The sequence below is a fragment of the Trematomus bernacchii genome, unplaced genomic scaffold (assembly GCF_902827165.1).
Source record: "Trematomus bernacchii unplaced genomic scaffold, fTreBer1.1, whole genome shotgun sequence".
Lineage (NCBI taxonomy): Eukaryota > Metazoa > Chordata > Actinopteri > Perciformes > Nototheniidae > Trematomus > Trematomus bernacchii.
The window spans coordinates 4670891-4685085 of NW_022988050.1; the positions used below are offsets into that span (position 1 = coordinate 4670891).

At 39.8% G+C, this 14195-nt stretch overlaps 1 protein-coding gene across 2 annotated transcripts; it reads right to left on the bottom strand.

Moving 5' to 3' along the window:
• Positions 1-92: 92 nt before the first annotated feature.
• On the bottom strand, positions 93-13814 carry LOC117473962 (carnitine O-palmitoyltransferase 1, liver isoform-like). 2 transcript variants are annotated; one of them, XM_034119939.1, is made up of 19 exons: positions 13650-13814; positions 10390-10535; positions 9609-9748; positions 8530-8701; positions 7869-7970; positions 7359-7496; positions 7064-7141; positions 6324-6431; positions 5278-5362; positions 4211-4406; positions 3934-4119; positions 3733-3838; positions 3536-3652; positions 2657-2821; positions 2440-2568; positions 2113-2268; positions 1924-2034; positions 1354-1446; positions 93-643 (listed from the first exon to the last, which is right to left on the bottom strand). In XM_034119939.1, exons 2-19 carry the CDS (start codon positions 10528-10530, stop codon positions 518-520), a joined length of 2349 nt encoding a protein of 782 aa, XP_033975830.1. In that variant the 5' UTR covers positions 10531-10535; positions 13650-13814; the 3' UTR covers positions 93-517. The 2 variants fall into 2 exon arrangements, with proteins under 2 accessions (XP_033975830.1, XP_033975829.1); XM_034119938.1 differs by lacking the exon at positions 5278-5362 and adding an exon at positions 5817-5904.
• Between the last annotated feature and the right edge of the window lie 381 nt (positions 13815-14195).

The following is a 14195-nucleotide window of genomic DNA, read 5'->3' on the forward strand; positions in this document are numbered from 1 at the left end:
TCACTGCTACAGCGATGATGCATTCGGGTGGTTGAAACGGAGTCTATACTGCGGCGAGATGCATCACACGCAACAAATTCGACGACAGAAAATGAAGTGGCACAAAAAGTGGCAATCTTTGACTTTATATTAAATTACTCCCTGCAATTAATACGCGTTAGGGATTTCTACCCTAACAGTTAGTGGTGCGATTCAAGATGGCCTTTTTATAACATGTCACAATAACAACTTCTAATAGTTTTGTCGTTATAACAAATAAAAAAAACGTACTGTACTCTTCATTTGTTAATCTACGGACTTTTTTTTACTCCTCACACACCTATCAAAGAGCTTATTTACACACATAAGTAAAAACATCTCCTCCATTTGATCAGTTCCCCAATGGAAGTGTCCCTTGAATATCATCTGGCTATAAAATTCTCCTAATTCATGAGGAAAAAAAATACACGTCTTTCCTCACTTCCTAATTTGATGCTTGCAGACTCTTCCTTCTGCTTCCCTTTGCCCTGAGTCTCGCCTACAGGTGTTTCTTCACGTCGGGCCGCCCCCCCTCCGCCCTGTGGCACTCTGTTCGGATGGGGCTCAGCAGCTGGAGCAGGTCCTGCAGCGCTGTTCTGATCTGATCGCCAAACTTATGTGCATCCTGGAGGGCAGAAATACAGCAAATAAGAATTAGCATTTCACATAACCTCATCCAATAAGATCTTATTTCACCTGTATTAATCTGTACATCTCAAAAACCTTACCACCCTGGGCGTTAAAAAAGCTGTGCTCAAAACAATTAGTCATGTCTCAAGTATTTAAATCCTATTCTGCTTAAAAGTAGATTTTCTTTTCTCAATAAAAGCAGTATTTAAAGATCTCCTATCATGCTATTTAAAAAAAGGCATATATTATGGGTCTCAGATATTTAAAAATATATAAAAAACATGTCTATGTGTTATATCCGGCTTTTTTACACATATTCTCTCCAGTACAGGTTAGCTCTGAGTGTTAGCGATACTTGCTAATGTAAACAAAGACCATATTACGTCCAAAACACGTTGTGCATTGTTTCCGATAGCAATGTTTCTGATAGGGCCGTGCGCCCACATTTCCGATATTACGTCATATCGGACGCAAATCTGGATCAGCTCCGTTGTACCCCCGTTTTTAGAGATTTGGGTACGGAGGAAAAGAGAGAGGGTTTTGTTTTCTGACACTTTGCGAGTTCTCTGACACACCGGGGACACATATTTATGTATAAAAGACATAAAAAGAGAATTTTGCATGAAAGGTCCCCTTTAAATGTAACTTAAATATGTACAGCAGTTTCTGTTTATTGTATTGCATTACTCCTTTTATTGAACTCACAGTTTCTGGACACGAGTGCTTGCACGAGATGTGGAAGTTCAATATGTTATCCCCCATAAAGGAGTAGGACACCCCATAACCGTCATCAGCCACCTGAAAGAGATAAACACTATATGTATACTCGTGGCTGCTTAATGAGTACAAGAACACAGAGCCACTTTCATTCAAAAAAGTAGCTGGATTGTATCTGTTAAAGTGAGAAAGAAAATAAGTACTACAAATATTGGCATGTTTTATTTAACAGGTTCAAGACTGAAAAAAAAAGAGGAAAAGACTAGTAAATAAAACCAGTAAAATGGCATAGCAATTGTAAGTTTATTTCTAGGGCTGTACCAAGTGTTTTTTAATAAAGCTTATTATGAGCTTTCAATCATCACTGGAATTTTAGTTTTTTGTTATTGTGGTCATACATGTGTCAGTGTAGCAGAAATACAGGGTTTAAAAAGAAGAAATTATTTGCATTTGTCAATATTTTGATGACATTTGAAGCTATTTGGTACAGCCCTGTTTATTTATTGTTTCCAGGACAACCATCAAACAGTTTAGTAACTTTGTGAGAGAAGCACTGACCGGTCCAAAGCCCCCTCCACAGGAGACGTACTCTGGGTGGTTGACGATATCAAACATCTCCACGTGCATCGGAGACTGACTGGTGGACAGCCGCCAGGGCTCGGACAGCACCTGAAACACGTAGATATTAAATTGAATAATGAACTGAACTCATTATAAATATGAAAATGCCAGAGGGGAGAATTTAACCTCTTTCAAGAAAGGAGACTCCACTCCGAGGTATTTGGACACCACGTAGAGGCAGAACAGATGTCTGTCGATGCCAGATCCAGTCATAGCCAGGCGGTACAGATTCTGGTGCTTTTCTGACGCTTCCTGGAACAAATGCCTGCACACATGCGCCGGCTGGAGGGGAAAGGCAAGAGCGGCATGACTGCTTTGCATAGAAACGGTATGATTTATGCGAGGAAAATAGCAATTCACACTCAAACAGGTCCTATATTTGACATTTTATAAAATGCTTTGCTCACACTGTATAAAATAATGATATTTAAGAGACAGTTTCCATGGTCTCACCTCTCCATTCTCAAGCGCTCGGACAAAGGCACTGCTCTCGTTGGAGCAGGAGCGCACCGTCTCCGTCCTGCCCTCCTTAAACAGACGGGTCATGGAGGCTTCGTACGTCAAACAGAATCTCCTCTGGTCCTGGAAAGACAAAACAAAATTCACAGATAAAGTTGACGGTGGCACATTAAATGTAATGTAGTCCACAGCGCTTCAGAGGGAGGCTCACCCTGTAGTAGGCCAGCTGCAGAACCATCTGGATGAAGGCGTCTGGACTGACTCTGCACTTCTTGATCCTCCCTTTGCCAAATTCTTGGTAGGCAAAAACGTGAATATCCACATCGTCAGCGAGGGCCTGGGCCACAGCCAGAGACTGTGAGATCTGCTCCTCACACTGAGACACACAGGCAGACATTTACATCAACAGGACGGAGATACTGACACCACTGCACTCAGTGTGCTTTCAAAATAATGTTGTGTCCCCTGATAAGCAAAGACAATGTCCATGTTGTTACTTCAAATAATTGGCAGCATTTCAACGCTTTTAAAATGTCATAAACATGAAATATATGTATAAAAAGTAATGTGCTATATTTGTTTAAGAACATTTTTATATTTGTGTTTAAAACCATTAAAAAAAAAAACATTTATTAACCAAACGGGACACAAGTCACCAATTATCAAAATGAAACTAAACAAAATCACACTTAGACAAAAATACAGAATTAAACCGATGCATCCTGATAAATACAACATATCAAAAGGCATAACTACATAAATAAACAACAAAATATATAATAAAAAATACATTCAAAGCAATTGCGCAGTTGAACATTAAAATAATTCCTTGAAAACACCTTGTCAAAATTCAATATAAGGGTAAAACAATGAGAAATTGCCTTATTGTTTAGGTAAATTAGGCAGCTGTTAGAATAATCTAATTAGCAGTGATTTTGATTTTTATAATTTAAGCACTATCATTTCAAACAGACCTTTTGATGCATGCATAAAAAGCTTATAGGGGTTGCTGCCAACTCAGGAGCAGGAGCCTGTTTTCCCAAGCTAAAAACTAAAGGAAGTAAGTGAAGTGTGTGACTGGATGACTCACCTCTGGAGGGATTTCCCAGCTGAGCTTCTGTGGTGGGGGGAGAGATGAGTCCACCTCTCCTTTGCAGTGACCCTCTGCATTGTAACCGAGCTGGAAGCAGTCAGTGGACAACGTTTGCTGGAAACAAACAATAAATAACAATAAGTGATGACCTCTCAGAAACAAAACAGTGTTGACTTTTCTCTCATGTTCCTTACCTGCCATAAGTGTGACAACACCGGAGCATCGGCCCACGAGTGCTCTCCATTCACGCCCATTTTTCCATTCTTGTAGTAAATAACTGTGAAGGATTTGTCAAACCACCTGCATGTCAACGAAGATAAAACAACATAGCGTTAAAAGGAAAACCGAACTTATTACACGTTTACAGGACAGTGATTAATGAGGTGTAAAATGACCTGTCATAACATTTCCCATGCAACAGGGATTTGGCGTATGCATCTAAACTAGCTGGGTCGTCTGCGATCACGCCCTGCTCCTCGTCATCCAGGGACACAAAGAAGGCGGCTTTCTCTATGCAGTCCAGAGAGCGTTTGTTCACCCCGCTGCTGAAATACTTCGTCCTGGCTTCGGCCCATGGAATTCTGGGAGGGAGGAGATGATGGTTAAGACATGAGGGATGCAGAGCGCTGTGTTTTCCATGTGATATGATCTCCGGTGGCTTGTCAAACTGACCTGTCTCCAGCAGTCAGGGCCCCCAGTTTGGCCTCTCCTGTTGAAGGAGCTGAGGGGTCATCCAGGATCCTCTGAATTTGGGTTTCGATCTCCCGGGGCGACAGGAGCCGGCCTGCTTGGTACATCCTGAGCCGGAAGTAGCGCCCGCCGTGGTACACCGCGATGTAGTCACTGTCCTGCCAATGCTGCACGGTGTCTTCGCACAGAAAAGGAAATACACATATTTGGTTAATTGAGGCAAGTCACACACATAGAAATACATGAAATGAAGGGATTTATCTGTATTCTTGTGCATAGGTTTTGTTTATCTTTTGGGGCATCTTCTCTGTCCTATTGGCATTGCATTTTTCTGACATTAGTTTTCAGTTTTTTTCCGAAATGCAGTACACAACTGTATCGGCAACATGTCCAGGTGACATTATTAAGATACAATTACACACAAAAATAAGTACATAAATATACTACATAGAAAATCACCAATGATTTTCAATGACCTTTACCTAATTTTCCATGACCAAAGAAATTACTCTCTCAGCGGTACCACTGAAAATGGTTTATTTTAACATGGAACAGGAAAATAAGGTCTGAAACATGTGGTGCCTATCTAAAACAAATCAAATAGTAGGCTTACTAGCTTCTACAGGCTAAAGCAACTCAAATCTCTCACCAGCAAAATACCTCGTCAGTTAAATGCCATTTTACGTTTCATTACTATACGATACAGTATTTATTATCATTATAGTATTACTATTTCGGCGATTAGATAAAATATAAATTATATTTGATGCAACTTTAGTTACATTTCCATGACTTTTCCAAAACTTTGGGAAAAATATTGTTTTCCATAACTTTTCCAGGGCCTGGAATTAGCATTTTGAATTTCCATGACTTTTCCAGGTTTTTAATGACCGTAAGAACCCTGGACAATGTGCTTGTGTTTTGTCGAGAGATGTCGTGTGATCTGACTCTACTTGACTGATCATCTTGAAAATCTCAAAGCACATTTCCAGTGTTATTATATTGGTTAAAATATGATTGGGCCAGTTGTGTACAAATATAAATACTACCTGTTAGTCTTCCGGGGATTCGACAAGTGGCAAACATCTGCTCAAATTGATAGGAACAGCAAGGAACTGCAGACCTCATCATCAACTGAGCGGGGAAAAGAAGGAAGGCCCGGTGCAAGAAGAAAGGAAAAGAAGACAGGAGTGTTGGGATGCAACAGAAAGTAAACCGGGTGAGGAAGAAAAAGGTGAGAAAAGAAAAATGTGTGGGCAGAAGAAAAGAGATATTAGTTAGAGACAGAAACCCGGACGATGAGAGCAGCAGGCGAGAGGAGACAGATGAGAGAAGACAGGACGGCCTCTGCAGCAGACATATGATGACTCAGTTGCTTCACACACTCACACAGTCCTATTTTCTATCCCACGCTTAAACTCCAGAGGGCTCAGACACCTTCAGTTCGCCTCATCCGCTCTGAGGCAGCGGTGTGTTGGCATTTTTTTTAGAAGCTACGAGTTCAGACTGTATCACATATCAGCACAGCGAGAAACGTCACGTCGCCACAGCGGGTGTCTGATGTGCGTGTGCATGTCAGTCTCTTTACCGGTCTCCTCTCCAGGAATGCGTGTGGTGTTGAAAAGCCTCTCACACTGAGCTGAACACAGGGGAATGACAGTGCCTGGTATGCGGGTCTGGGAAACGGAGAGGCGAGATGCAGAGGAGGGAACGTAGAATCGAGCGAAAAAAGAGGAAACGAGGGAAGTAGATGAAGAGAAATCAAGCGAGTGAAAGGAGTACAAAAGGAAGGGGGGGGGGGGAGAGATGAGCATGGTATGAGAACATGAGGGAAATGTCTCCACAAACGCTAAACAAATAAATGGAGATGCACACACTTTCTTATCATAAACAGGCATACACACAAACTGCCATGAATGGATGTAGCTCACACATTCAAAACACAAACTGATGCTCTCAAACATCTGTATTGTAATTATTATATATTTTAGCTAAGAAATATCCCATTGTTTCTGTTACAATAGCAAAAAGACATGAATATTATACGCCTCCTTATAAATGGGGCAGCTACGGTTGACTTGTAGGTCAAACTCACAGGTCTGAGCTCCTCTTTGTTGAGTTTTCGGCGGTAGAGGAAGTGTGCGTGGAGGCTGTTGCCGGCCCGAGCCGCCTGGATGGGCGTGGGCGTCACGTACATGAAGTCCTGGAGAGAGAAGGCACAGAAACAGGAAGTCAGGAGAAGGATGAACACGGGTGACTATCATTGAAACAAAAGTGATCCATAAGTACATCGGAGAAGTTGGGTGCAGTTTGGATTAGTAGCTGTCGTACGTTCGTAGCTACATTTCCTTAATTACATTTTTCATATGTTAAACTGATCAAAGAAATCAGTTCCAATGAATTGTTGAATATTTTAAATGCCATTAAACAGAATAATGTAACTGGTCAGGGCTGTTAAAGTCAACATGTCCACCATTACATATAATAGGGACAATGTACTGCGAGCTGATCATTATTGTCATAAAGCAGGACGCATTAATACAGGGCTACTAAGGAGATCACTAATTCAACACAAATTATTGATTTACAAAAGATTGATTAATTTAGAAATTAATAAATGTTTCCTCTGAAAGAAATGTTCCCCTTGCTTTGACATGAGATTGAACTGCTTACATAGCAACAGTCTGCTATTCAAAAATAACAGACTGTATGGCTGCTTTACTCGACCAATCAGAATCGACTATTAAAACCAAGCCATTTCATTAGAGTCAAATATACATTGGGATAACAGCAGGTTGTATTAGACATTTTCTTATAACAAAACGATTTTCCTACCATGCCATAATAGTTACTGTTGACCATTATTGGGCTTCGTCCACGTAGATAGACATATTCCTCCCACCAGTCACTAACCTGGAGGATTAAAACACAAAGAAATGGTGAGAAAGCTAATCCTGCAGCCAACGGGCAAACACGTCACTTACATATTCGGATGAATTATTTAAACCACAGAGCCTCACAAAGATATACATTTTTAATGGAATTTTAAATGTCCTTTTCCCTGCTTTGCTTTGAACATTTGAGTGACGTTTGAAGTGGTCACACTTAAACGCTGCGGTGGACCACTTACGTAGTTGGTGGCCCAGAGGGCTTTGAGTTTGAGGTACCACTGCAGCCGGTTACCCAGCCTGCTCTCAAACTCTGACGCCAGCTGGGTCATGCGTTCAAACTCTGTGTCGTCCATCAGAGGACGCACCGATTCCAAGTGCTGAACAGAGAAGATGTGCAAAGAAAACAAGAATAAGTGTCATTCAGAGGACGTAAAATAAAGAAAAACTAATGTGGAAACAGAAAAAGGTTAGTAAATCAATAAATATACATAAATGAAAGCCTGCAGTTGGTAATGTGGAAGTCTTATACCATTACAAACACATCTAATTCCGCTTATATAACACAAAATCTCTTATTTTCTATATTCTCTCATCCGTCAAAATATATCTCAACTAGCTTGGAGCCAGACATAAACAAAGGAAATGTGATGATAAAGAGGAAGAAGATGCTGATAGTGAGGAGGGATCCATCTGTTTAATGTTCAGTTATCAGCGTGTTTTCACTTCCTCTGCTTCATGTGACGCCTCACCCTCTTCACTGTGTCCTTGATAGCCGGCACAGGAAGGTTTGGCAGCGAGCCCTGGTAGCTGTAGAGCAGCGGCTTCCTGCCAGAGAAGATCCGCACCAGCGCCTGGCAGAGAAACACATCCATAACAGAGAGGGTAAACACACAATATTAAAGAGAGGACACAGGGCACACACGGTTGGTACTGCATTATATCTTAAAAATCGTATGTATTTATATACTTTGATATTCCCAAAACCATAAGAAAGCACTTGCATTACCGTTTTTATTTTGTATTTGTACATTACATTTATTTTTTTCGTATACTCCTTCAGTAGAACAGTTTTTTCTTGTTGTTTTGATTTTGTCTTAATATTGTGGAAAAATTAATAATTACAGTTTTACAAATATACCAAAAAAGGTATTATAAAGGTATTACATGATTTGTTTTACAGCTTACTTACTGTCTTATTTACATTTTCCTCTTGTTTATCTCTTCTTTTTATATAAGTGTAAAATATATTATATAAAATAAGAATTTCTTGAACAAGATGACCTTGTTCCCAGTGAGCGTGAAACATGACACTATACTTATTGTATTTTTAACAACAGCATAGGCTGAAAACAGTGAAAGTCTGAATTAGTCAACAGCAACAAGTTGAAATGGGTATGAAGCGGCACTGACCACCCAGACTTTGGTGGTGGTGGACATCTTGCCGTGCTTCTCGAACATCCAGCGGTGGTAGGAGAGCAGCTGCTTGAGGCACATGCGCATGGTGAAGATGAGCAGGAGCCACAGCATGGTGCTGAAGAGCAATGCCGACACCAACGTCTGGCACTGGTTACTCATGGACTGGCTGCAAATACACAGAGGGACAAAAGAAGAACAGTGAATACAAATAGAACTTAAACAGAAAAAGAAAAATCTACCTTTTTGATCAAATTCCTCGATATCGATATTTTGACAATATTGTATGGTTGACCATTGATCATTTTACAAAAATATTTACATAATGAGATTTCTGATAATGATAATCATTAGTGATGAGGATTTAATGGGGCCCAATTGTGCGTTTGGGGTTTTCCCTTTCCGGTAATGTGTTATATGGGTTTTTGTGCATGTAAATGGTCTGCAAGGGCTAAAATCCCATCGCTAAGCGGTTGACCAATCACAACAGAGCCAGCCAGCTAACCAATCAGAGCAGACTAGGCTCTGGTTTCAGACAGAGGGTGAAAAGAGGTGCTGCAGCACAGGCAGTATCAGAACAGTAAAGACCTTTTTTAACATTAAAGTATGTAAACATGTCACAGTATAGACACGAATACAAATATGAACATGATAGGGCCCCTTTAATGACGCATTGGTAAGAGGAAAATAATAGAAGAGCTAACACAGTCATCACAAAAATGTAAATACTATATAGTATTTCAGCCTTTAAACATAAGGAAATACAGCACTAACTATATTATGATAACAAATCTAAATTGATATCTAGTCTCACATCATGATATAAATAAAATATAGATATATTGCCCACCCTCTGTATATAGCTATAAACAACCCTCTCGTGTAAGCAAGAGACAAAAATAAACAATTAAATGTATTATAGGAGACTATTAGGTAACAATGGGAAGCGGTGAGGCCTGTTTAAACCACACACACATCTCTCTGTGACACAATGTACAATCAGTGAAAGGGAATATTGTGTGTCCGCGGCTGAAGATGAATCATTAACCATCTCATAAAGTCACGAGACGTGTTACCTGACGGGCAGGTTCTCCTGTATCTTGGCTATGAGTCCCATGGAGGGGTCGGAGCGTGTGTACATAGTAGCCAGAATCGCTATGACGACAAACAGCCAGGAGGAAGGACTGGCAGGGTAAACCCCCGTCACCACGCTGTTCTGTAAACAAGAGGAGAGAGAGAGATTGATTTGAAGTGCCATTATTCCTGTTTACTGTCAGAACACTGACATGCAGTTATGATCAAGAGTACGTACATACTTAGGTCTTACCTGCATTTCGCTCAGTGTCAGACACTAACCTGACTTACACGTCTAACCACTTTGAATTTAACTGTGACTTTAAAGCTATTGCAGCAGGAGTTGGTATGAAATGCTCATACGTAAAAAAATCCCTTTAATTATTATCCACATTGCTCCCAAAAAATCAATGTGTGATCAAACAAAGACTTGAGGATACCCACATGCATCCTTAAAAGAAAAATCACTATCAGTAAGCCGTCTTTTTCAGAAGTGCCCTTTATATAGGATCATACAACCAAAACGAACACAATATTTCCATCAACTAACATTTCAAGACAACCCTGTAGCATAAAGCTAAGAGTTTATTTCAATTATTGAGATAAAATACAAGTAACTTATACGTTTATTCTCTGTATTCTTCCAAAGGAGCAAACTACAAATGAGCTGCAAGTGCTGACATGAAGAGTGAAGCAAACATAGTAATGACAGGGAGAACTATTTGATCATTATAGACAGTTTTAGGGTACAAACAAGTGCGTCAGCCAGAGTGAAGAAGATACCTTGAGTCCGATGATGCGTTTCTTCCAGGAGCGCACACCGGAGAGGTAGATCTCAGTGAAGGCCTGGTGGGACAGCCGCAGATCGATGCCCTCTCGAGTGACCGTGAACTGGAAGGCCACGGCCTGGTGGGCTTCAGCCATGATGACTGAGCACGGTGAGAGGAACAGAAGAGAAGACACAGGAAAAGTTTTCTTTAACTGTCAATTAGCCAAAAACTTGAGGACAAAAATAGTGTTGTATCAGTAAAGCGGTATATCTCAATATTAAAGTGGACGGCTATCATACCATTATATGCATTTCATATCTCCTGTATTGAAAAAACCCTGACTTAAAATGTGTGTGGGATAAAGGTATTGACTACTGCACACCTTCAGATTGTGAAAATTATGAAGAGCCATAAGACATATTTCTAGGATTCATTTAGTTGTTAATTTAACATGCTTTAGCATATGTACACAAACAAGCTTTAGTTATATATAATGTTATAGTTCCAAGCTACTTCTTTTAATCAGATTTTTTATTCAGTCCTTTGAGATCCATTGTAAGTGACACTTCTCAAGAAACTAACAAACATTTGCAAACATTGAAGCCCTTCCCAGAGATGATAACCAGCTACATCTTTTGTAAAAACGAATTAAATATTCTGTCAGACAACGCAGATAATTCTAAGGTTGACTGCTCAAGTAAAGATGTAACCTTAACACTAACATCCGTCTTTCGCTGGTGAAGTGAAAGTCCTGCCAGCTCGGGGGTTTGTGGTTAGATACAATCCTCTCATTTCTAATGAGGCGATAAATGTGACATTTAGATGCCTAGGGGGGAGAATACAATACTGAGAAGTGCACACAGCTATCCAACAAGGAAAATAAACAAGAAGGCCAACATAGGCTAACGCTTTCAGATCACGATTCCTGTGTGCAGCAGCTGATGGGAAACTGAGCTCTGAAGGCGGTAGAAAGGACACACAGATGATTAAATGCCAAATATGTGTGTGTTCTCCTGAAAAAACACTTTCATTCAATGCATGATTTTAACAGAAGCTCAAAAAGAGAAACATGCTTTATGGGTCATTTTAAAATGTAAAGAAACTGATGGAGTTGTGGGGAAAAGCGCTGATGTGATTCGGTATATTTGTTGAGGGCAACAACTGCTTCACTCCACAAAGGGAAATTGATTTTCCTCCACAAATAGGCTATGGATGATGCCCTGAGGTTGAGTCACTCCACTGGACTGCGCCCTGTGGAGGCCACGTCTGCTCTTGCTGTGTGGGTGAAAAATAGCAAACACACGCACAAACATAACTCCCTCATCGTCCCTTGCTTGCGTTGAGGTTCTGCCCTTGAGGTCGGATCTGGCAGATAAAGTTGTGCCTGTTCCCAAAACTATAGGGGAGCACAATTTGGAAAAAAGTAACTCATTGCGATTCATTTTGACTGAATACAATTGCGATATAATTCAGGATTTAAGAGAGAAGAATCCGTTTGTAGTCAAAATTCTCATTGCATAAAAAAATATTCCAAATAACCATGGCGTTATTTTTAAATCAGATTTTCACAAAAAACAAATCTAACTTCTGTTAAGTCTGTAGAATAGTATTTGTAGGCCGGGATATTTCTGCAGCAAAATGGCTTTTTACCACATAATTAGCTTTCAATAAATATTGTGCTTCCTGATATTTAAATACTGCATTTTGCGACTTCAGTTCAATGTTGGTTAGTTGTGCAGCCCTACCAAATAACCTGCTCAGTTCAGCGCCGAATGTAGACACACCTCTCTGAACTGACACGACCCTGTATTTTGGCTGATCAACTGAACTGCATCCTTGTTTTTTGGAAAACTGCCAGACAGAAAGATAGCAGATCAACATTAGAGAGTGGGTCCAGAACAGAAAGAGGAGAAATTGGGGTTGGGATAGTGTGTGTTAACTAGGTGAAAGGTGAACACCTCTGTAGGGAATCATATAATGCTCACATGATCCAAAATGTGAGATTCTTTTTCTGGATTTTCAGATATTCCATATGCCCTTTTTTGGATGAAATTGTTTAAACTATATTTTATTTAGCTGGACATTATTTGAGCAAACACTTTTGATTATTAAAGTGACAGTGGTTGTTCACTCAGGTGTTCTCCAGTTGTGCAGATGTTCTTATTACAGTAACGGTAGTCCACAGGTAGGACTTTTGTTGAAGATTTGAAAAGACACAAAGACTGTGAAGCTCCCTAGATATACATCTCTTGCAAAATAACCATCATCTTTTAACATTATAATCTGCTGGTCTTTAAGCTGGTTTACTGAAAAACATAATATATATTTGTTGATAACAATCTATTATTAAAGTTACTCTCTTCAGTGGAGGAATGCTAATGTCAGGAGAATCTTTTATTGAGAGGTATATCCATTTACATCCAGATATTAGTAAGCCATTGCCCAATATATGTACAGTGTTTTATGAGGCAGGCCTGGTGATGTTTCAATGTTTAACAAGCAGAACACCTCTGACCTGCAGCAGCTACTGTGTAAAGTCTATAGAGAAACATTAGCACTCACTGTACTTCTGATTATATGAGGCCTATGATAGGACCACTTCCATAAAGTCAAAATGTTTTGTTTGTTAACCAAATATAGCTTACAGTCAAGATCACCCTGAGTTCTTTTGGTCCCAGTTAAAGAGCAGACAGTCATTTAACAGTTATTTAAGCCAACATGTATCTCTAAGTAAATATTTAAAAACGCCAGAATATCCTGTTTGTTGTTTAGTTTAGTTTGAGTTCATTTGTGGCAATTATAATAAAACAAAACATGTACACATTAAGCAGATCATAGGCTACAAACAAACTGATTAATGTGTTTGAAGAATAAAACTCAACTAAACAACCAACAGTATATTCCGTTTTTTTTTTTACAAAGATATGTGTTAGCTAGCTATACCATTTGTTTTATATTGCATTACAATTAAACAAAAAGTAGAATTCAGCAGTACAAACAGTAACGTGTCACAGCTTCACGTTGAGTCATACACCTCTTATTGTTATTATAACTAAAAGGTCCACAGTAATGTTAGCTTTTATGCTACAAATAATACAAAAAGACAATACAACTGATGCACTAGCTGACGTTTGAGCTAGCTAACTACAGCTAGCCTTGTTAGCCGAGCGTCCAGCCCATTAGCTAACGGATGCTTCACGTTCATGGGAAGATGCGACTGTTTTTCCCTTCATTGCAACGCAGTACAACACTGTCACAACCCCGATTGCATACCTGTTGTTGTTTACGATATTTCCAGGATCCAGGGTAGCATGGAATCGACTGCTAAATCCTCACTACGTCCAAGTGTGTGTTTGTGAGTGTCGGCCTTGTCCACTGAACTGTAACTGTGGATGCTCCTGGATGGATGCTGGAGCTGCTGCTGCCTTCACAGACTGTGGGAAATGTCGGAATCACGCAGTGCTGTTGAGCTGGTTGATGTTTTAGCTGTTACGTTCAAGGGGCGGAGAAAAGCCCCCATGTCAACATATGCCAGTAGTTCATTTTCCTTCAACTAATTTACAATCTGTGAACAGTACCAGCTACTTCCATAATTGTATATGGTCCCCTTTTAAAAAATATACTGCTACTTAGTTTTTGTTTAATTTACCATGGTTTGCTTATCTGTTTGTTTTTTTACTTATTGTGTTTTTATTATGAATAACGTTTGCCTACTTTTTCATTCATCTTTTTACTTTATATCCACTATGCTTCTGTTGTAATACTGTAAATGTCCCCATTGCAGGACAAATAAAGGAAGGTTGACTCTGATTTGACTTT